The 23761-nt window shown below is 45.9% G+C and overlaps 1 protein-coding gene across 1 annotated transcript; it reads left to right on the top strand.

The window, feature by feature from the left end:
• The first annotated feature begins 83 nt into the window (after positions 1-83).
• NSUN2 (NOP2/Sun RNA methyltransferase 2) lies at positions 84-23043 on the top strand. Its single transcript, XM_084782837.1, has 19 exons — positions 84-265; positions 369-526; positions 1035-1139; positions 3813-3918; positions 6144-6215; positions 7354-7438; positions 8635-8827; positions 10691-10765; positions 11937-12067; positions 14856-14929; positions 15408-15538; positions 15970-16066; positions 18028-18206; positions 18402-18494; positions 19109-19244; positions 19658-19738; positions 20001-20139; positions 21670-21709; positions 22018-23043. Exons 1-19 carry the CDS (start codon positions 95-97, stop codon positions 22298-22300), a joined length of 2349 nt encoding a protein of 782 aa, XP_084638963.1. The 5' UTR covers positions 84-94; the 3' UTR covers positions 22301-23043.
• The last annotated feature ends 718 nt before the right edge of the window (positions 23044-23761 follow it).

Raw genomic sequence — 23761 nt, 5'->3', positions numbered from 1 at the left:
CTACCCTTTTCTGGAGCAGGGCAAGGGCGTGTTGTGTCTTCTCAGGCATATTTCTTGACTGCCCCTGCTAGGACCCAGCTGTGGGGTCCTCGGGATGCAGCCGGAAGTACAGCGTGCGTGCTCTGTGGTGGGTAGCTGTCTGCGTTCGGCGTGTGCATCCTCGTGGGCCATGGGGCGGCGGGCGCGGGTCCGGCGGTGCCAGCAGCCACCGCAGCCTGAGGGCACGGAAGACAGCACGGAGGGCCGCAGGAAGCGCAGCCAGGCGGTGAGAGGGGTGCCCCGTGGGCTCGGGCATGGGGGTCGGGGACCTTGCTCGTGGGCCGGGTTAGCGGGGGTCGGGGCTTGCTCACCTGTCGCTTTCCTGTCAGGGCTGGGAAGGTGGGTATCCCGAGATCATAAAGGAGAACAAGCTCTTTGAGCATTACTATCAGGAACTCAAAATCGTGCCTGAAGGAGAATGGGACCAATTCATGAACTCACTCCGGGAGCCCCTCCCAGCCACGTTGAGAATCACTGGTTACAAGTGGTAAGTCTGATGTGTCTTTTCTGACGTGTACTTGGAGGCTTTTGAGAGGGAGATGAGGTGCAGAGCAGTGTAGGTGGGAGTCAGAATATGAATGAAAACGCAACCTGAGAAAGACTTGGTTCCTGGGGCATGGATGGGTGACTTTGATGGGTCCCTCTGAACAACACGGAAATTTTGTGACATCTTAACTTGCCTCTCCCGTCCCTGCCCATCAGTGAACACCATCCCCAAGATTCGTTGCAGTATTACATTTACCTTATTGTTAAGGTCTATCCAACCTGTGGCCCAACACAACGCAGTTAAACTGGAGGGGTTTTGGTTTTAGTAAATTGATTGGTGTTGCTTTCCGAATTGAATTCTTAGATACGAGCAATGTCACAATGTTAAAAGGCTACACACCTCTGGGTGATTAACCAACCTCAGAGTTGGTTTTAGTTTTGTAGTATTAAAATTACTAGGTTTTATCAGCTTACCTTTTTAGACTGCTGTGAAACTTGTTTTTTCATAGCCATGCAAAAGAGATTCTCCATTGCTTGAAGAACAAGTATTTTAAGGAGTTGGAGGACCTGGAGGTAGATGGACAGAAAGTTGAAGTCCCTCAGCCTCTAAGCTGGTAGGTACAGAATGCTTTTTCATGTTGGTTGTTTCTCTGCTCTGCAATCACTGTTGGCATAAAGAGCCTGGATGTACTTTTCAAGCATATGTTTGTTTGTTTTTTGAGACAGGGTCTCCTGGCTGTCTTGGGACTTGATCTGTAGACCAGGCTGGCCTTGAACTCAGAGATCCACCTGTCTCTGCCTCCCAAGTGCTGGGATTAAAGCCGTGCGCCAGCACCACCTGGCTCTTTTCAAGCATCTTCGTGTTCTTTTCCCTAATGCTTTTTATTAACTTCAGACTAGTGTGTACATGTTCACAAACAATACGTAGTTCATGTGTCTCACACTGCGTTCAGTTCATTGGTGGTGGGCCCAGCCTCTTCTTTGTTGTTCCTTAGTGGCTTCTCACGTCTCTTTACAATCCAGTTTCCCAGGTCAGAATTTCAGAGGAGATGCTCTCCCTTTCAAGAGGGAGGACACACTCTGCTCAACACAGGCTGCTGTAGCTTAGGTCCGGGTGTTTCCCAGGGCAGCCTACAGGCAGCCAGGCATTCCTGCTTCCACCAGAGCCCTTTCACTACCTGTGATCGCTGTGCCTAAGTTGTAGAACACTGTGTTCAATACCTGGAGTGGTCCATAATGGCTCAGATGCGCTGTACCCTGAGTCAACTCCCAGATGTTTTAATTGTAGTTTCCTATTTTATGTTTAGGGATAGAATTTTTTTCATTCTTTCTTTTTTCTTTTCTTTTAAATTTTTTTTTTCTTTAGTTTGGTTGAGACAGGGTTTCTTTGTGTAGCCCTGGCTGTCGTAGAACTCACTGTGTAGACCAGGCTGGCCTTGAACTCAGAGATCCACCTGCCTCTGCCTTCTGAGCAGTGAGGTTAAAGGCATGCACCACCACCGCCTATCCCTTGAGATAGAATTTTCACAAAAGAAAAAATATTTTAAGTAGTTGCTGTATAAGGGTGAATTTGGTGTTTTCTGGTAACTTTGTAGGCTTTGACTTTTTATGCTTTTTATTTTAAGGCAGGGTTTTATTGTTTAGCTCTGGAAGTTGCTATGTAGGCCAGGCTGCCCTTGGACTTACAGAGCCCGAATGCCTCTGCCTCCCTTCTGTTGGGATTAAAGGCCTATGCCACCGTCTCTGGCATTTTGACTATTTACGAGAAAAAAGATATGTATCTTTTATTTTCAGGTAATACTTTGTGGTCATAACCCAGCAGTAGGGTTTTGTTAATCATGGAATATTGCTTGCCTTTTCTCATTGGCCATTTGGATTTGCAGTATTCTTAGCATAGGTAGACACAGCATGTACATTTAAATGAGTACTGGATGTCAGACACTAAAATCAGTGTGCAGCAGATTTATTTCCCAAATGCAACACTCCGAGCCAAAGCTGGGGTATCCCTATTACTGTCTCTAGGGGAGCAGAGTGGGCACTAACATTGTTTCTGTTGGCCTTCCTGCTCAGATGGAGAGGTACCCTGAGAGGAAGCCTCCTCAGCAGAGGTATTACCGCTCCCAGGGGAGGGAATCCCCAGCTGAGCTGAGGTCAGGAGCCTCAGCCCTGCTCCACTTTTTTGCTTCTTGGCTTAGGGGATCTAGGAATTAGTGGGTTTCTGTGGGAAGTCAGGGGTTGATGGGTTTTTGTTCAGACTTTTCACCTAAATTTAGCATAATCTGGGAAGGGTCCTATTGAGGGGCTGGAGATGACCTTTGTGACAGTTACTGAGGCTAGAAGTGCTATTATGAAAGCGCTAGACAGGTTAGAGAAATCTGGGGGCCTGGCACTGGAGCTCTTCAGGCAGGGACCTGGCCACTTTCCCACTTTGAGGATGTACAGAGTTTACAGAGGGAGTCTTCTTGAGTCTGAATGAATAGCTAACAGTGTTTTGTTTTTGTTTTTAAAATCCTGATAAATCAAACATGATTTCAAAATATTGTGAGTGAGGGATGCTGTGTGTATAATGTCCACAGTCCTAAATTTTCCTAATTTAGTAGTCACACATATCTTAAAACATGGCTGTTGAGACGGGTCTTAAAATGCTAAAAGTTGTTTCTCTGTGTCACTCCCAAGTCTCAGAATTGTCACTTATATTGTATCTGTTTTCCAGTCAGCTTCACTTCATTGTCCCATTTGCTACAATGGCTGTAAACTGATAGATAGAACCCTTTGACCTGCATTGTTAATGGGAGTTGATTGTCGTGCCGCAGGTGTCGCAGCAGGTGTCGCAGTTAGCAGTGACACAGATTGGTCACTTCCCGACCTGCTTAGTTTGATCTTGGATTACGTAGGTTTGGTGAGCACAGCGCTGTGGGTCACATCACAGCCCTTATTTCTGCTATTGCGGACAAGTGAGTAGTTAAGGTCAGGTGTGGATAACACGTGTCCCAATTACTGACCTCATAAAGAAAAAATGTCCTCACAGAGTGACACAAATGGCAAAGGAGGTGTCATTCTTCAGTCTGTAGGTAACATTGGACTCAGCTAGAGTGAGTTCACTGGTGCTTTTCAAGCATGGGGAGGCTCGTAGGGCTTTATGTGTAAGCACTTTTGTTGTGTTACAGAACTTTGGTTAGAAATAGATGAAGAAAAGCACGGTCAGATATTTGTCAAACATTTAACTTGTCTGCTCCATGTGCCTTACTGTATGAAAATGGTGACTCTCTTACTTTCATCTTACTTAGGTACCCTGAAGAACTTGCCTGGCATACAAATTTAAGTCGAAAAATCTTGAGAAAGTCTCCATTGTTGGCAAAGTTTCATCAGTTCCTGGTTAGCGAGACTGAGTCTGTAAGTGGGCCCTGTGGGTTGCTGGGGCCTGAAAGCGTCGGGTGCTTTTCTCTGTGCACTATTTTCCACCTGGAGAGTCAGGACATGTTAGTTTTAACTTCTTGTTATTGCTTGTTCTGTGGGCTTGTTTGGGTCATGGAATCACTAGTACAATAAGTTCATCTCTCTCCGTTGTCAATTTGCTAAAGCCTCTTGGACTGGCATGGCTGCAGAATTCGGATGAGTGTAGGACCAGGCTGTCATTCATGATACTTCTGTTTATTTTATTCCCTTTTCTTTTAAGATGTGTATTCATTTGCATATCATACGTATAAAGTACAAGATTTTAAGGTCACTTAGTGGACTATGGAAGTTATATAGTTTACTTGGCACTGCTAATTTCATACTTTATCCTAGTGTATCTTGCCATGGACTTTTCCTATGCTGAACCTTTAGCAATGAAAACAAATGCATGTAGCCACGTGTAGCTGTGGTTTCATGGATGCTATCCTTCTGGGTTGGTCTGGGCAGCTTCAGTCACTCTTGTTCACTTCTGCATACTTGGTGCAGGGGCTGATCACGGGCAACAAGGCCCAAGACAAAGAAGGATACCACCAGCACCAGCGCCTTCACCCAGACATTCTTGAGGAAGGCAGAGATTCTCCTGGCCATCTTGGTCTTGGGGGCGCCGTCTTTAGGAATCTTCACATTTTCCCTTCCTTTTTTTTGTCCACCTCTTTCCAGTCAAGTGAACCATTCTGTGCCGCTAGAAAAAGTGTGTCTCTTACTCACCAAGCTTTAGAAATATGTGCTTCTCTTATTCCTTCTTTCCTGACACCATTACCAATTTGAAAGTTATTCATTGAGCTTGGTCCCAATTTCTGGCTGTTTCCCACCACTATGCCTTTCTGTGCAAACAGGTAAAGGGCGTAAGTTTGCTTGGCTTTCCCTCCCTGGATAGTAAGGATGGAGAGCTGCCACATCCCTGCCTGTACTTGCTCTGCCCAGCCCCTCATCTAGATTGGCCTTTGAATAAAAGGTTAGCAAATCACTAGTGAGCATTGGGTTTGTGGTTTTTTTGGTTTTAGTTTTGGAAAGAGTTTAGAAACTCTTTCAAGACAGAGTTTCTCTGTGTATCCTTGACTGTCCTGGACTCACTTTGTAGACGAGGCTGGCCTCAAACTCACAGCAATCTGCCTGCTTCTGCCTCCTGAGTGCTGGGATTAAAGGCGTGTGCCACCATGCCCGGCACTGGGCTTGTGTTTTGAACAGAGGACAGGCTGAGTGGGGACCAGGATGGTAGAGAGCCAGGTAGATAATGGAGACCCAGGCTGTGGTAAGAGGAGGTAGCTGTTGGAAGGAAAGCTTTTCTGAGTGTTAGGTAGTGAGCTGTGCAACTGAGCACTACGGAGTTTTGGAACTGGTGTCACATGGGTAAACCGGAAGCTTAGAGTCAGTGTGCCTAGGCGAGTGAATCAAAGCTCAGGTAGGTGCACAGAATCACTGCTGACCTGAAACTCAAGATAGCATCTGGCAGGTGAAAATAGGAAGTGTGGATGTTGGTTCTGATGGTCATATGCCTGGACTTGTCATGTGTCAGATGCTTGGCCAGTGTTTCAGGTGCTGAAAACCAGATGGGCTGTGGGTACACCACACATTCCAGGCTGGTGGTAGGGTTGTGACTGAGGTAGTACTGGCCTGTGGCTCTCTGTCTGCATCTGAATGTGTCTTGTCTGCCAGCTCTTGTGCCCTGGCCCTTGTAAAAACAACAGAAGGTGGTGACTGGTTGCCCAAAGAATGTAGATAGGCTCAGTGGCTGATGTCTTGTTTTTGCAAGGAGCTGCTTAGATCTAGAAGGTGGACGTTTTGGGCTCCTGATACAGCAGACCCAGGAAAGAGAAGGGTGTGGGGAAGAAAGGTCATTGCCCTGGTCACTTTCTGTCCTGCACTGAATTTTGGCTCCTGGCTGCCTGCTACTCTGTAGATAGTGGACTGCCCAGAGGACACTCACCCAACCTCTGTGGGTAGAGGACCGGGACTGTGGTCCTAACCTCTGATGTCATACTTGACATTCTAACCTTAAATGCTACTGAGTTGTTAATTATCTTTAGAAAGCAAGCAACTGCCCATTAATACAAAGTTTTCCTGTTCCATGTAAGATCACATGACCTTTTCCTGTTGCAGTCCATAAATAACTGATTTGAAAATGCTGATTTTCTTATTGTTGCTTGTTTTTCTCCCCCAAGGGAAACATTAGCCGCCAGGAGGCTGTGAGCATGATTCCTCCACTGCTGCTCAACGTTGAGCCGCATCATAAGGTAATGTACCAGATAGAAGATGGGTGGGCAGGCATTGGCAGTGCTGTGTCCTCTGCTGAAACTGTGTAGTAGTGTTAGCCTTTCCGGTACTTGTGTTTGATAATGTTTTGTATTTTAAGGTTTTTGTTTTTGTAGTTTTGTCTTATGTCTTATAATACACATAATTACACAGAGCTTTCTTCACTCAGTGTTTATTTTAACAAATTAAGAATACAGATAACCTTCAGTGACTGTTGGTTATTTATCTAATTGCTTACCTTTTAATAAAAATGATGTTTGTTTCCTGGTTTCTCTCTTAACCTGGCTACCACAGAAAAACTGAGACTCTTTTATATTTGTTTAATAATAAGCTTCACAACATAACTGAGCAGTTATTACTCTATTATTAACCCTCTAAGCTAATCTGGTTTCCTCCCAGTGTACAACCCTAAGATACTTGCAGTTTGTAGCTTTCCCTGTTGTAGCTCTCTCTCCTGATGTCACCTGGACCTCTCGGATTGCTCCACCTCCTTCCTTCTCCTCTAGCAGGCTGGAAGTCCAGCCCTGTTGTGTCCTTTGCTCAGCAATTAGGTGTCAAGTCTCTTTATTGACATATCAGGGGACAATTGAGGAGCAGTGTTTATACAACATTGAGACAGGAGATTCTCAGAACAAGGATTGTAACCAGAAATCAGCATTTGAATTACACTGTAACCTTATGCCTACAAGTGATGTTTTTGTCTAGATCACATTGACTCCATGTGAAGCTCATTAATGACAAGTGCTGTTTGATAATCAATAAGAAAACTGATGGCTAGCCTTTGGCCACACAGCACTCTGGGAACAGATGCTACCACTGCAGTTTTAGATGAGGAAAAGGAAGAAGTGACCTGTGGACTTTGTCCTGCTGGGATGACTCCTGGCCTTCATTTCTGGTTCTGTGGCTCCAGCCCCATTCTGTTCTCACCCCCATGCAGACTATGCCTCTGTCGCTGTGTGAGTTCTCAGTTTTGGAGCAGAGGACATTCCCTCGTGTATAAGTGCAGTTTAGGTCTTAGAATGCAAGTCAGCGTGTTAGAGTGATTCATAAGATGGTTTGAGAGCAAATGTAGTATATTATAGCTTTTAAAAACATAAATTGTTTGTTTGTTTTTTATAGATCTTAGACATGTGTGCAGCCCCTGGATCAAAGACCACACAGTTAATTGAAATGTTGCATGCTGACATGAGTGTCCCGTTTCCAGGTAATCACTGTGGGGCAGGGGAATGACTTTGGTGGGTTGTGGGTGAGGAAGCACCCTCCCCTTTCCTGTTTCCTGGGCAGCGAAGTCTCCTGTGAGTGTGGACTAAAGGTAGCATACTGTGGTGATGAGCTGTCAAACCATCAGTCAGACTCCTGTGTGCTGTCTCTTATAGGAAGTGGGCCTGCGCATGGTGCATAGCCTCCTTTGAGCTTAGGTAGTACTACCTTGCTTTGTTCAGTTTCTCCCTTAGTGAGGAGCAGTGGCTAGCATGTTGTTCCTGGTTGTTGTGTTGACCCCTTCGTTCGGATCCCTCCGCCTTTTCACAGTAGGATGTGGTGTGCCGTGAATTGGGGAGGCTGCAGAGTGCTCATTGAGCTAGCAGCCATTTCTGCAGTCCTCCCAGTCTCGTCTGAGAGCTGGGAGCAGTATTTCTAGTGTTGGCCAGTTCAGTTCTGCTTTGTCCTGCCTGTTGGCTTTGAGCAGCTGCTCCAGCCCGTTTCTGTTTTATGATTACTTACAAACAATGTGGAGGGCTTTGCTTTGGTTGTCATTTTTTTAAAAGCCCTCATTTTATTGGTAGATAATAAGCAATAATCTTGCTTAACCCTCTCTCTTCCTGATGTCCTGTGGTCCTCACTGTTGTGAAGGATGGTCCAGATTGTAAATGTTTAGCGTATTTTGTCTTTTTTTTTTTTTTTTTTTTTTTTTTGCTGCAATGTGGGAAGAACCAGAAATGAGCAGGAGCACCACTTGGGAAACTTCCCGGGATGGTTCTGAGCGTGGGACATCATGTCCCAGAACCCGTTGATGGGCTCAGGTAACAGACCCTGCCCCGGGCCTGATTTTTATTCTAGAGCAGAGCCATGGCACATAGGCAGCCCTTTAACGCTGTCAGGTTTTGTGTGCCTTTCTCTTTATGCCTCCCTCATAATTGATAATAACCTTAGAAAAGTCATTAGCACAGCAGTTGGCACAGAGTACATAGCTGCTATCAAATGAATCTTGAGGCTTTGAGTTTTTTGGTGCCTATAAAATCCACACATTGACGGTTGGCTCCTTTTCTAGAAAGTTTTAGACTCGGATCTTACGTTTCACAGACCTTTCCTTCTCACCTGCCGACCCAGAGGTTATGGTTATGTGTTTCAGGGGAGGATTCTTCTGCTGCATCTCTCCTGACTACAATTTTATGTTCCTAGAGGGATTTGTTATCGCAAATGACGTGGACAACAAGCGCTGCTATCTGCTCGTCCATCAGGCCAAAAGGCTGAGCAGTCCCTGCATCATGGTGGTGAACCATGACGCATCCAGCATACCTAGGCTTACAGTAGATGTGGACGGAAGGAAAGAGGTTCTCTTCTATGACCGAATTTTATGTGATGTCCCTTGCAGGTATTTATATTATTAAGAGGCCAGAAAGCCACAAATCTACCAGGAAATCCAGTCACATGTAGATTAGATTAAATGATGTGACACATGAACACAGTAGTGCACATGGTTATTGTGGCTAGGGATAGGAAGCAGGATGTTAACTTGACCAGAGAGACAGACTGGGTAGTTGTGAAACAGTTCAGCATGGTGCTGGAAGTAGAACAGAATGAGACACAGCGCCAGAAGAGATGGAACATCCTTGAGGACTGTAACAGCTTCACGCATGCGCACATACACACACCCTGAGAAAAATAACAGGGTTTTCTGCTAAAGTTTGTTACTTAGTTCAGTGAAAGAAGTTTAAGAGTCGAAACCTTTGTGAAACTCATTTTTATCTGTGTATTGATACTCTAAATTTAATGGCCTAAATGTTAGACAAGACTTTATGTGTAGAAACAGTCTATGGAATGACTGAATAGCTGTCTTGTAAGGAAAGACCCTGTCCTGTTATAGGCATCAATCAGAGGTAGGTGAAAGCCAAGTGTTAATTTTGTGGAACCTGCCTGAGAGAACCTATCAGAATGCTTAGGAAAATTCTCTGGAAGGATGCTGTTTTGTTAAACACTCACAGCTCGTAGTAGAACTTAGTTTGTATTGTAGCTGGTGGCACTGAGTGTGGCTGAGTTAAAGTACATGAAACTGTTAGAAACTTTAGCATACTGGCAAAGTTAAGAGCATGGACCACATTAAATAGCTTGCAGCATGGTAAGTAAAACATTAGTATTCTCTGTGAAGCATCATAATTCATATTTCTCTTCTTTTAGTTACAGCATTATGATTAACTTTGAGGGTCCCCCTGTTTCTACCATGTATGTGGTCTTATAATTTCATATTCTGAAAATAAATTGACCATGCAAACTCTTGAAGTTTGTACGAAGAAATTCCTGAAGTTATGTTGCGGTTTCTACCCTTTGAGCCCTGGCATCCAGCCAGGTGTCATTGTAAAGTAGAGGTTGTGTGTCAGGATTTGCCTATCCCGCGGACCTGCTCCTGAAGCATGTGGAAATGAACCTTCGCAGAGTCATCATCTAGGGCAGGAGCAAACCCTGGAGAGCTGGCTAGATGAAACCGCACAGCAAAGGGCTATCCTGTAAAATGCATGTGGTAACTAAGGAGGAAGTAAGACATGTTTAGCTGGACAGAAAAAAAAAGTTGATAGGATGAAATCAGCTTGGTTGAATTGACTGCTGTGGTAAAACAATTCCAAGTATACTTCCGATTTTACAGTGTCATTTTTATTAACCAGGCTTCTGAGTAGCATTTATACAAGTGCCTGAGTCCTAGGTATAAAGATTAGTGTTGTTGGTACAGGCTGAACATCCCTAATTTGAAATTTAAAGTGCTCCAAAAATCAAAGCATCATGACTCCTTGACAGGTCTCCAAGTGAACAGTTCCATACCTGAACTCATGGCAAGTCACAACCAAAGAACTGTGCATCTGACATGGCACACAATTGTCTTCAGGCTGTCCATGTAGGGTGCATACAGAACAAGTGTACGGTGTGTTTAGAATTGGTTCTCGGCTCAAATACTTTGCAAAGACACCCAGAATGTGTTTTCACGAGAGCATTGTGAAGATGGGTGCATGCAGCCTACGCTGCTCCCGTGGAAGAGTCTCTTCAGAACTGAGTGGGGTTATCCTGTACTTCCTTTTGGGGTTGAATGTTGAGGTGTAGTGTTCTGAAAGCTGAAGCAGAACGTGCTCTGTGAGGGTGGGTGCTCTAGTCAGTTTTTATGCCTGCTTTGCAGTTCGGCTTAGATTTGACATGCCTGTTAGCCACCTACGTAGGCAGGGCTTCAGTTTCTTACATATCTTCTTTCCAGTGGTGATGGCACGATGAGAAAAAACATTGATGTTTGGAAGAAATGGACCACCTTAAACAGCTTGCAGCTCCACGGGTGAGTTGATTAGCCTTTGACATAGGCAGCTGCCAAGATGCCTTGCTTCCTGACTGACCATCTAGAGTGGGTCCTAGAGCCACATTTAGTAGTTTCCTCATGAGACTTGCTCACATACTAGAAGTGACATTAAAGCAGCAGTTCCCCATCTGTAGGGCAAGACCCCTTTAGGGGTCCGTATTAGATGGCCTGCACAGCAGATGTTTACATCATGATTCCTAACAGTAGCAGTGTAACAGTTATGAAGTAGCAACAATAATTTCATGCTGGAGGGTCACTACAACATGAGGAACTCTATTAAAGGGTCACAGTGTTAGGAAGGTTGAGGACCACTGCTCTAAGGCCTTTAAGAGTATTAAGTGGTACTTTAATGCTGTCAAGATGCATGTTTGTTTAAACTGTCTTTTGTGACAGTATCACATTTGAAGCATGCATTTCCTCTCTGTAACTAACCTTGGACTTCTCATGGTAGCACCGATTTGTGCTTATTCATTGCAGTGTTTGTGTATAGCATTCTTTCCTATTTTTTTATGTTTTGCCTCAATGTGAGTATGTGCACAGTGTGCATAACTGGTGCCAGTAGACATCAGAAGAAGGCATTAGATCCTGGGACTGGGCTTACAGATGGTCATGAGTGTGGATGCTGGGAGCCAAACTCAGGTCCTCCATAAGTGCTCTTAACTGCTGAGCCACCTTTCTAACAACCCTCCCCACCCCCAACCCCCTCCCACCCAGCATTTTCAATGGCTCTTTCTGTAAAGCTTGGTGTTCTTTTTTCTTTTAACATGAAAAGCACGTTTTCCTCAGTATACGGATGGTCTGATATACTGGTAAAAACTGACTACAATTAAATCAACAAGTATTTATTAAATACTACTGGTTTTATAAAATAAGGAAAGGGTTTATATTTTTCATAGAAAAAACACATATTTGGATAAATTTGGAGATTTTTAATAGAGGAAATTCTCTAGATATGTTTGGAAACATGTAACAACAGAAAGAATATAAAGAGAGAAGTTTTCTTCAAGAACAAACACAAACAGCTTATGTAAGATGACATTAGACCACTCACAACCTAAAGAATACGTGTTTGTGTGTGTGGCCAGGGTGAGTAGGTATGCAAAGCACTGCTGTACAGCTGTTTGGTTGCTAACCTGAGGTCTACACTTAGCCTACAGCTTCGGATTGCAACTCGAGGTGCTGAGCAGCTGGCAGAGGGAGGCAGGATGGTGTACTCCACGTGTTCCTTGAATCCTGTTGAGGACGAAGCAGTAATAGCAGCTCTACTGGAAAAGAGTGAAGGTGAGCATGTGTTCAGCCGCTCCTTAGTAATAGTGGGCAGTGAGCAGGCTGCAGGTGGGGGTGGGGAGGAGGGGCTTGACTAGTGGCATGTATGTTTAACCCGTTGCCTTTAGCTTAAAGTGAGCATCACGGTAAGAAATAGGCTTCTGTGCTGTGCTGTTTGTCATATTGTGAATTGCTTGGAATCAGGATGGAAGCTTGAGGACAAAGCTGTGCTCATTTTTCTCTCATTACAAAAATGGTTGTCATTACATGAGGTCCTTGCTACTTAAGTGTGAGGTGCTGTACGTTAGGTCCATTGCCACAACTGTGTGGCTGTTACCATGGCTGAGCTTGTCTCTGAATGTGGGGTGCAGTGTGTTAGGCATTTCTATGCGGCTGTTACCCCTGTCCATCTCAGCTCATCCTGCAAAACTGAACTTGAGATTGCTGTATGTGCCCCCTGCTGCTGCCAATCTCATTTTGTCCCGGGACTTGTGACTCCAGGGTCCTTGTGCAGGTGGGTCATACTGTGACTGTCTTCTCACGGCTACCTTGTTTGTCTCAGTTCAAGGTTCTGCCAGGGTTTCATTCCATGTGTAAGTCGAGTAGTACCCAGCTGTCCATATTATCCCACCTCATTTACAGATCATAAGTGGGGGAACACTTGGATTTCTACTTTGAACTGCTGGGAACTGGCATCTGTGAACATGGTGTGTTAGAATCTCTTAGACAGCCTGCTTTCCATGCTGTAGGGTGTGCACCTGGAATGGGAGTGCTGAGTCCTCTAGTGACTCTTCCTGTGTTGAGGCTTACAGGGCTGCTCTTTGACGTGAAAGCATAGCTGTAAATCCTGAACACAAGGGTTCCAGCTGAAGCATGTCCTTGACAGACCCATGCTTGTTTTTGCTAGTACACACCCCACCATTGTAAGGTCTTAGACACTGAATTATACTGAGACATCAGACAGGCAGCATTTTCAACAATGTTCCCAAACTGCATTTTCAAGGTGTTTTTTAAGTGCTTCACTTTTAGCATTTTATTGAAATGTTAACTTTCCTCTATTAACCTATCCTGGAGTCTTCTAAAAACAAACAATGGGCTTTTCCCTGTTTTCATATCACAGTCCAGCAATGTGCCATCCTCATGAACACAGAGGAAGTTGAACATAATATAGAAAGTGTGCTCATATTTTCTGAACTTTGGCCGGCACCACGCGCCGTCCCTGGCAGTAGGTGTGCCTCAGCTCTGACTGGTCTGGGCTGTACAGTCAGCCCTCAGCCAAATCCTATAGATTGAGACTTGATATACTGTATTTGCATTCTTACACTTTGGCCTGGGTAAATATAGGATTTTGGAATATGTGTTTTGGTAGTATTTAGCTCTTAAAAGTGCATGTGGAGAGCAAAACTATAGTGATGTCACTCTGGGTCAAGTGATAAGAATTGAACTTGCTCAGATTTATGTTTTTGTTAGCTGACTTTTAGGAAAGATAAGATTCTAGTAGCTACAACAACAGACTACAGCCTAGTCCCAGAGCTGTGAAAAACTAGTTTCTATCACTGCCCAGTCACTAGGCTAAACCAGGAAGAAGCTCTGTGCTCTCAACATGAGGGACAGGAAGGTAGAGGAACTGAATGAAGGCTCGGCTGAGCTGCACAGTGTCCTTTGTGAAAAGCCCAGGGTTGGGGATGGAGTGCAGTGACAGTCCTCGGCTGGGAAGGTAGTTGTAGGAATTGAGGGATTCACACTGTTCGGTAGTACGTTTTATTGATGTAAAAATGACTAATTTCTTGGTGAGCATTGTCCTTAACTAGAGTGGGTGCTACATGTAGCTAATCTTCACCCAAAGCACAGGCTGAATGGTGACAAAAGCCTTCTACTGTCATCAGGCATGGTAATGGGTCCTAATCACAAGCCAAATGGAGTAACAAAATGGAGTGCATAGAGGACTTAGGTGCGGGAAATCTGGAAATACCAGACACAGAGTTGACATGAGCTTTGGTTAAGCACTGGAAGAAGGTGTTCAGAGCTGTAGCTGGAATGAAGATGGAGACTGAAGATGTCTGAACTTTGTGTTTGCTTCGAAGGAGAGAGATTCTTAGAGCAGACTCCTCTGACAAGTGTCACCTTGGGGGCCCTTTGGTTTGTTTATACAGTTGCTAGGGTTTTTCTTTGCTTTTCCAAGGGGCTTTGTTGTTTTCCTCAAGTCTGTATTGTTAGCTAGTTAAGTGTTGACTGATTGCCCCACTGTACAGCTACTTAGAGTGTCAGTGTTGGAGACCACAGGACCAGAGTGTGCTCACAGCCGCCCTGCTATAAGGCTGCCCCAGTTGTGCCCAGCGGGCAATTTTAGAAAACTTCTTGGGATGCAAAACTTGATGATTGAACGCAGTTCTAGGGTGTTATTAGACAAAAGGCATGAAGACGCAGATCACCCTCTGAATTCTGGCTGTGGGGACCAACAGGGAGAGCTCAGTGCAGGCAGCCTTACAGCTTCAGGGGTAGTGCAGTGTTTGCTTTAGCAGCTTTCCTGGGTTCTGATTTACAGTTTAAGAGGACAGTTAGATGACGTTTACTTGTCTAAATGTACTCAGCTGAGTGTCACCACAGTCTGCTCTTTGCACCCCAAGAAGGTTCTTTGTGCCCATTAGCTTTCACTCCTTGCCCCATCCTAAGCTGCTTCCTGCAGTGCGTTTGCCTTCTCTGGGCATTCTTTGAGTGGAGCCACATGGTGTGTACTTTGTTGTGGTTTCTTTTGAGTGGGCTCAATGTGGGAGCCTCTGAGGTTTTTCTTGTATGTTCTTAGGTGCTCTCGAGCTTGCTGATGTCTCTGCTGAGTTGCCAGGACTGAAGTGGATGCCTGGAGTCTCACAGTGGAAGGTAATCCTTTGATGAGGGTTTATTTCAAAAGACCTGGGACACCTTGAAAGAGCCACAAACATTGGAGAACACTTGTGTTTGGGTATTGTGAAGCAGTGCATCACATGGCTTACAGTATAGATTCCACTAGCCGATTCTATTTAATGACAAATGCTATAATTGCATGTGTTCTTGTCTGCTTTTGTTCCTTATATGGAACTTGGCTTTGCTCTCATGCCTGTAAGTATAACCTTGGATCTTTTTTAATGTGTGTGGTTTGCAGTTCAACTTTGGTTTAATAAATAAAACCATTCCCCTTTGACCTTCTTGCCACAAACAGTCAAGATTTGTTTTTAAAACAAAAAAGAAACCTAGTCAGTATGCTTGATGAGGTTCATTCTGGACTTTGGGGTGAAAGTATTTATGTGGGGCAGTTAGGCCTTACCCTGTGTACCAATGTGTTCTTCATTGTGGTGGTGCTGCCGGTCTCTTTCTACAGGTCATGACTAGAGATGGGCAGTGGTTTGCAGGCTGGGATGAGGTTCCCCAGGGTAGGCATACGCAAATTCGACCTACCATGTTCCCACCAAAGGACCTAGAAAAACTTCAAGCAATGCATCTAGAGCGGTGGTAAGTCTGTGGGCACTGGGGGGCTTTGGAATGGGGAGATGGTCTGTAGAGTGGATGAGCTTGGTACCTGTTGTTGCTAGCACCAGTGTTTACAGTACTGGAATTGGTTAGAATCTCAGAGCTAATTCTTAGGAGCTGCTTGTATTTTTCATCCCTTATTCATTTGTGTATGGTAATTGTACAAAGCAATGGCTTCATTATGGCAGGTCCATAAATGTGTGTATTGTACCTTGGTCATCACACTCATTTCCCCCAGCCCTGTGTGGCTCCCTCTTGTCTATACCCTCCATAGACTTTCCAAGGATAGTATGTGGCTCTTGTGTGAGTGGGCTGAGCATCTGCATAAGGCCAGAGCAGATCATCTTGGCAGTCTAATAACAAAAGAACGGCTTTGGGTCATTGCATGACCTTTTCTGTATGTGCTCTTTTAGCCTTCGAATACTACCACATCATCAGAACACTGGAGGGTTCTTTGTGGCTGTATTGGTGAAGAAAGCATCAATGCCATGGAATAAACGTCAGCCAAAGGTAAGGGCTTTTAATCCAAATGATTTAATAGGATATTTGACCTTAACATATAAGATAAAACATATAAGAGTTAGCTCAGTTGAAATGCAACGTGGAAGTTTCGAGGGGCAAGGGTGTTAAGAGAGGCAGGGTTTCAGATTTTCTGAAAACTCAAGCCCTTCTCACAAAGAGAGTGCGGAAGGCTATGTTTGGGGAGCACGTTCTGTCTCTATCTTATCCCCAGCTATTTACCAGCAGTAGAAAGGATGTGAGATTGATGTGGACAGGACTGGGGGCTCTGAGTCTGCAGTGCTCTGACATTTACTGCCCTATACCGTGGGGTTTGTTTTGCCCACTGTAAGTGCTGGCCATGACTGAGACATTGCCTTTTACTACCTTGCCTTATCCTTGTTAGCCATGCCATTGCCTTCTGTGTTTATGAATGTGTCCAGGAATTGGTGTGCGAATGTCTGATTCTTAAGGTTATCTTGGATTAGGACTAAGGCTGCTTAACTTTGGAAAAACAGAAAGGAACTGTTTTCTCAAATGATTTCAGCCTTCTCTGGCCACAAGTGACCCATGATAACTGATGGTCCAGCTGCTAGCTGATATAGTTGAGACTATGATCCTAACTTTGGGGAGTCCCAGCCTCTTGGGAGTAAAGCTTAGAGCTCTATTCTTTCCTGATAGAGATAGGATGCCAGGCACATGGCAGGCTACATTTTCCAGGAATGTTCTAAAAAAGAAGTAAAGTTAACTTTATTAATACATTTTCTTTATGCATTTAATTCTAAGTAGTCAGTTGATATTTAGTATCAAGATGCCTGTGTTCTCTAAAGATGCATGTTAACAGTGTCAGACATATATAGTTAGTTATTAGGAGCTGGTGTTGAAACTGGAGCCCTTAGCTAAGCTAAGCACATGTTCTACCACTCAGCTCCGCCTCCAGCCCCAGGTCATGTGTGTGCTCTGGGAAGGATGCATCTTGTTTGTACTAGTGGTATGTCTGTGCTCTGTACCCACAGCTGTGGCTCTGAGCTGTTGAGAGCAGTGCAGAGGCTGTTGTGAGTGTGTTATAGGCTGACCTGCACCTGGGGTGCCTTCTGGTTTCATATTGGTCTCTCTTCCATTTTCCTATTGTGTCATTTGCTCTGTTCCATGTTAGCATGGGCTTTCTCACTGCTGGTCATCTGTCTCCTACTCAGTTTTGGCTGTCTGTCCTGTCCTGTGTGCACTGCTGGGGACACACTCCTCATGAGGTGGATTAAAGCCACAGACATAGCTGTGGTGTGTCTTTTCAAGGGAGGCTGACACTGTGGGCTGTTGGAGATGCCTCTTGAGATGGTTGCCATGACTTGGATTTGGCTCTGGATAGCACGGTGTCTTGGGGTGAACCTGAGAACTTGCCTGCACTGGAGCATCCTAAATTGTAATCTGACAGGGGAACTGAAAGATTGCTTCTCTCACTGCCTTCTGACACAGAAAGGACACAGCTTTGTAGATTGTTTACTGTCTCTTGTGCTTGAGCCCCAGGTTTGGGGCACAGTAGGCACACTGAAGCCATGGAATGTGTCCTTCCTAATTACTTGCACCCTGGAACAGTTCTCGCAGCCTTTTTAGTTATATGCCTGTGTCTAACCCTGCAGCACCCTTGGTTAACACAATCTCACATTCTCTTGAACTTGGTGTGCCTTGCCCAGAGCAGATGCAGGGTTACTGAATAAGATCAGACTGGCTCTATAGGCTTCTGTACCAAGGACAGTCTGTGGTGTTCTTTGTTGAGTCAGCTGTGAATGAACAATGCCTGCAGATCCCATTTACAAAAGCAAATTTTAAAAGTGATGTTTTCAAAAAATAGTATTTTGTTGTCTTCCATGCTGTCGAAAAATACAACGGGGTGATAAGAAGATGATAGTTTTAATTTTCTTGCAGTGGTGAGATGTATTGCTTTTGTGTGAACATGAACTTGTTCCCGTCCACAGGTTCAGAGTAAATATGCAGAGCCCAGAGAGACCGCAGCATCCAGCCCCAAGGCTGCTGCAAAGAGGAATCCCAAGGACCACTCTGAGCTACAAAGTCAGATGAGCACTGGAGCTAGTGACTCAGGAGTGCATGCCACTGAGAACACCGAGAGTAATGAGAAGAAAGATGGCGTGTGTGGGTGAGGAAACTACATCTGAGCATGGCTGTCTGCTGTCCTCGTAGACCCCTTGTTAAACTAAATGGGATCCCAGGGCCTTAGCCATGGTGGTTTTCAGGGGATTGAGGACCCAGCTGGGACCCGGCTGTACTGCACAGGGCTAGTCTTTGGGTGCACCAGGGTGCTGACTGGCTCTCTTCCTCCATGTCCCCTCAGCCCTCCTCCATCAAAGAGAATGAAGTTGTTTGGATTTAAAGAAGATCCATTTGTATTCATTCCTGAAGATGACCCTTTGTTCCCGCCTATTGAGTAAGGATCCTGCCATTTGAATGCCACGTTAGGAAGTTCGTTGTGGGAAACAAACTCATTACCAGTCACATAAGATGGGTATTTATCAGCTTGCTCCTGATTGTACATTGGAGCTGAGTAGTACTTGGGAGGTGTCCCAGCCTTCTTCATTAAGCAGAAAAAGAAAGGACCATCAGGAGGTGAAGATGACAGACAGGAAGTGCTGTCAACTGGGACCCAGTGTAGTTCGCTCACTCCATGGAGTACAGCAGGCAGTGGCCAAGGCTCCCGGTCTGCTCTTAGGAAATGAGGAGCGAATAGGTCTGAGTGGGAGTGGAATTACCCTGCGTATGGAACACAGAAAAGCCTGTGTTGTAAAAGTGCTAAGGTCTGGCCCTGCACAGGAGTCTGGGCTCCTCGTCATTGGGGTAGCAGTTGGCAGAAGAGCTGCTCCTTAACAGCCCTTGACTTGGCTTTCCACGGGCATATCCTGCTTGTGCTTTGAGGCAAGGCCAGGCATGACTTCGTCTGAAAGTTAGCTTCTGTCAGGGGCAGCGGGATGCCAGGGTGGGGAGAGGGGCGGATGCATCAGTGGTCTGCCTTGAGCTATATGTAAGTAGTGCTTTTGTTGACAGGAAGTTTTATGCCTTGGATCCTTCATTCCCGAGGATGAATTTGTTAACCCGAACTACAGAAGGAAAGAAGCGGCAGCTTTACATGGTCTCCAAGGAGCTGCGGAATGTACTGCTGAACAACAGCGAGAAGATGAAGGTGGGGGTTGGAGGGGGCCGTGCACTAGATGTGTATATGCGCTCTGTCTTCATGTACGTACACCTGCATGCTAGAGGAGGGCATCAGATCACATAGATGGGTATGAGCCACCATGTGGTTGTCGAGAATTGAACTCAGGATCTCTAGAAGAGCAGATAGTGCTCGTAACCTCTCAGCCATCTCTCCAGCCCTAATTGTTCAGCCCGAATTGTTTTAATTGTTGTCATGATACTATGGACATAGAAGTGGTTGGAACTGTGTGCTATTCTTAGAAACTAGTTCTAGTGAGAGCCATTTCTCTGCCAATGCCTTTCTAAAATAAAGCTGCTCATAGGCAGCCATGCTGCCTATAGTGGAAGGGACGGCAGGAGCCTTTGTTTTTGACTCCTGGTTCATCTCATTTTACCTCACAGGTCATCAATACCGGGATTAAAGTCTGGTGTCGAAATAACAGCGGCGAGGACTTTGACTGTGCGTTCCGTTTGGCACAGGAGGTAATTTGAAAGGGATTTCACAATCATAGTCATGGTTTCTGTGAACCAGCTAGAGAGGGACCTTCTGGCATGCCGCTTGGATTCAGTACCTCAAGGCTGGCTAGAACTGACCAGCTCACCTCAGAGGTTCCTGAGCCCCTCCAGGGCCTAGGTTTCTCTGGGGCCTTGACCCAGGGGAGGGACTTCAACAAGTCATAAACCACACAAGAAAGCCCCCCATAAAATCCACATGGATCACAGTGCTATTTCTGGACTCTTACAGGGGATATATACATTGTATCCATTCATTAATTCAAGAATCATCACTGTGTCCATGGAAGATGTGAAGACACTGTTGACCCAGGAGAACCCGTTCTTTAGAAAGCTGAGCAGTGAGGCCTACAGTCAAGTCAAGGACCTGGGTGAGTAAAGGGATCCAGAGGCTAACTGCGAGTAACAGCTGTCCATTTCTCAGTCACATGTATCAATACAGTCAGTCCTCTGTATGTTCCACATCCTCAGATTCCTCCAGTCATGGATTAAAAATATTTGAGAGGAAAAACAGTTATGTCTGGTTGGAGACATGTTCAGTTGGCACAGGGCTTCCCTTAGCATGCTCCAGGCCCTGAGTTTGATCTGTATAAATTGAGCATGCTGATAGTCCCAGCACTTAGGAAGATCAGAAGTTCAAGGTCATCCTTGGCTACACAGCAAGCAGTGTGGAATAACAACTGTTAGTAGAGCATTCGGTTCAGCACGGAGTCTGGGATAACAACAGATGATAGGATATTCACTCCAGAAGGGGTTTTAAGTCTCCTGGAGATAACGTTACAGAGCCTGTACGTGGGCTTTGTGCAAATGCTATGCCATTTTGTATAAATGACTTAAGCCCCTTTTGGGGGGTTCTTCACCCCTTGTCCCGGTACAACCCCTACTTCTACTTAGCAGTGCCCACTGAGTTTAGAAAGCACTTGAGCCTGACCCCTTAACCCCTGTTTGGCGGCAGGCACCTTGCTGACTGACATTGCCAGGGTTCTGGTCACGTGGCACCTCTGGACTGTTGTACGAGTGTTGTAGGACTTTGGAGTTCAGGTCTCCCCATATTAGACCCGGGAGCCCAGCAGACGTGGGTGCACTGTCCTCCTACTGTCCTCCTACTGCTCCTACATCAGGTCACTGGTGACATCTTCACCAAGCATCTGCTCTGCTTTTCCTTTGTTCGCATTTTCCTCACATGTGTCTGCTGCTATGTACAGCTCAGTCTGAGTCAGCCACGTGATCCTGGCCTTGTATGATCTCATCTCATCCTGGTGTGAGTCACAGGCCTGCAGAGTGCGGGCCACTCCTTTTCTGCAGTTCAAAGCAGAGACTATTGGGGGGGTGGGGAGAAGGAACTTTATATTTCTTTTTGAGTCTTACATGAAGGTTCATTTTATTTTCTGTCTTTTGTTGGGGATGGGCCATGTGTATGCCATAGTGTGCATGTAGAGGCTAGAAGATAACCCTCGGGAATCAGTTTCCTCGTGCTGTGAGTTCTGGGATTGAACTCCAGGCTCCAGGCTTGAGGCTTGGGCAGCAAGCACTTGGACCATCTGAGCCACCCCACTGGCCCTCACCCTATATCAAGATGATGAAGATAAGACTTGGTGATTCTCATGTCATTTTGTGCTGTGACTAGGAGTAGGGACTATTTAACCTTGAGTGTAGATTCCCAACCTCCTGATCCTTCCTCCAAGAGTTGTATTGAGTGTGCACGTGCACTCTATTTCTCTGGATGCTGCTCCAGCCTCTGCTTCTTGTTCTTTCTATGTCATTTCTGCTCTGCTGGTGACTGAGAACAATTTTCTTCCACCTGGAACCTCAAGACCAAGAGCCCACTGACCCCTCTTGAGCAGCACACTCATCTGCTCAGTAGTGAAAACCTTGGCATATGTCTCTTTCTTTTCTTCCAGCAAAGGGAAGCGTTGTGCTGAAATACGAACCGGACCCTGCGTAAGTGTGCATGCCTTACTGTTGGATGAGGAGCTGGGTGTGGCAGCTTATAGTATAACCACAGCATTTGAAGGCAAGGGCAGGAAGAGTCCCAGCCTACAGGATTTGTAGGGCCTTACCCTTTGGGGAGTACCAGGTAGCAGAGGTGGTAAGGATGGGAGCTACTGGGTGGCAGGAACAAAATTCTGCACATATGAGAGCAGGAACCAGGGCAGTGGGCACAGCATTGTTTTTGAGGGGTCGGATGTCAGTATCACTAGATACAGCTAACAGGATGTTTAATGCTTACATGGGACCTTTGTTGACAGGAATCCAGATGCCCTCCAGTGCCCCATCGTGCTGTGCGGGTGGCGGGGAAAGACCTCCATTCGAACTTTTGTGCCCAAGAATGAGCGGCTTCATTATCTCAGGATGATGGGCCTGGAGGTGCTGGGAGAAAAGAAGAAAGAGGGAGTCACTCTTGCCGATGAGAGTGTAGCCAGCCCAGAGCAGCCTGAAGAGGAGGATGGTGCTGAGCCCGAGGCACAAGAGGTCTGTGTCCCAGACACCATCCGTGGCTGTGACCCGGCTGCAGCTGAGCCATCTCGGTGAAGATATCTCCATACACTGAACTGGTACCATCCCTTGGTATTGGAGATCAAATCTAGAATGTCCTCAGCTGCAAAGTATGTTATTAAGACCTGAAAAATGGAGCCAGGCGTAGTGGCACACGCCTTTAATCCCAGCACTCGGGAAGGGGAGGCAGAGGCAGGCAGAACTCTATGAGTTCCAGGCCAGCCTGGTCTACAAAGTGAGCCCAAGACAGCCAGGGCTACACAGAGAAACCCTGTCTCAAAAAACAAAACAAAACAAAACAAAAAAAAACCAACAAAAACCTGGAAATGGGTGGGTGGCGGCAGTCTGGGGAGAGCTGTATTTTCTAGCATTTAGGAATTACTTTGGCAGAGTGGATCCATGTTTCTGCTATTAAAGGCTTAATGCAAAACAGCCTTTGCAGAAGTTCAGATTCCTTGGCAGGCCAATACTGGCTTCATCTCTAAACATTATTTATAGTAAAAATGTATGCCTCTTTGGGAAGGAGGGTTGTGCTTTTATTACTGTTTGGACCGCACTTTGGTGTGCCGTGCAGTGATGCTGAGACATCAGTATGCCAAGTGTGGTGATGCTGACACCTGAGGCCTCAGGTGATTTCTGTGCCTTTGTGATAAAGGGTGAAGTAAGCCATCCTAGAGTGAAGCTGGTGAATCATGACAACAGTTCTGGGGGACCGTTCTGTGCTTCTCCAGGAGGTGCTTTTAGTGGGCTATGAAATAAATAAAGAGCTATTATAATAACATGCCTTGGCATGTGGCTTGGATTTGTTCTTAGTTGGCTACTGGGAGAGAACACCAAAGCCCCTTTGTTTTGGAATAGGCATTGAGGCAGGGCTGCTGCAGAGTTGTCAGCCACTGTGAGCGGAGTGGCTTCCTTCTTCAGTGAGGCAGGCATCTGGAGTTGCTGGATCCTCAACCTGGTCTTAGCCCAGAACCGCGCTCATGCTGATTGAGCCATCGATGGTCTTAGCATTTAAGGATAGAGAGGTAGAGCAGGGTGGAACTGGCTGTCCCCTGCCTGGCTTCCAGGAGTGCTAGCCTAGTCACATCTGTCCTCCCCAGCAGCGCTCCATTTGTGCCCGTTTCCAGAGCTGAGGGGCCTTTGAGCAGCTTCCCCTGTCAGCCTTGGTATTGGACAGCCTCATGCTCAGATGTGCCCTCTGACTTCCCTTATCATTGCACACAGATGCAGCACAGATGTTGCACCTGCTGATGTCTCTGACTCCTTGGCCTCTTCAAACATTGTCCCTGTCCTCCATGCTTGTTCTTCCTCAGATTCTCCAGGCCGTTTTTGCAGAGCACGGCTGTTATCGCCTGAATGGGTACCGTCGTGTGGCTTCTGCTCTTACAGTGGCAGCAGCAGCTTCACTTGTTAGAAGACTCCTGCCTGCCATGTGCTTCACTCGGATAGTGTGTGTTTTAGAGGGAGCTCTTTCAAGACTATGTGTGCTCTTTTTTC

Source organism: Acomys minous (assembly GCF_964271855.1).
Source record: "Acomys minous genome assembly, chromosome: 5".
Classification (NCBI taxonomy): domain Eukaryota; kingdom Metazoa; phylum Chordata; class Mammalia; order Rodentia; family Muridae; genus Acomys; species Acomys minous.
The sequence above is the reverse complement of the archived record's forward strand: the minus strand, read 5'-3'. Positions and strand labels throughout refer to the sequence as shown.

Bases quoted from the DNA above. Each gene is read 5' to 3' on its own strand.
- NSUN2 (XM_084782837.1), top strand. From the start codon at position 95: ATGCAGCCGGAAGTACAGCGTGCGTGCTCTGTGGTGGGTAGCTGTCTG. The intron at 6,216-7,353 runs GTAATGTACCAG...TGTTTTTTATAG, and splicing joins ACGTTGAGCCGCATCATAAG to ATCTTAGACATGTGTGCAGC. The intron at 19,245-19,657 runs GTGGGGGTTGGA...TTTACCTCACAG, and splicing joins ACAACAGCGAGAAGATGAAG to GTCATCAATACCGGGATTAA.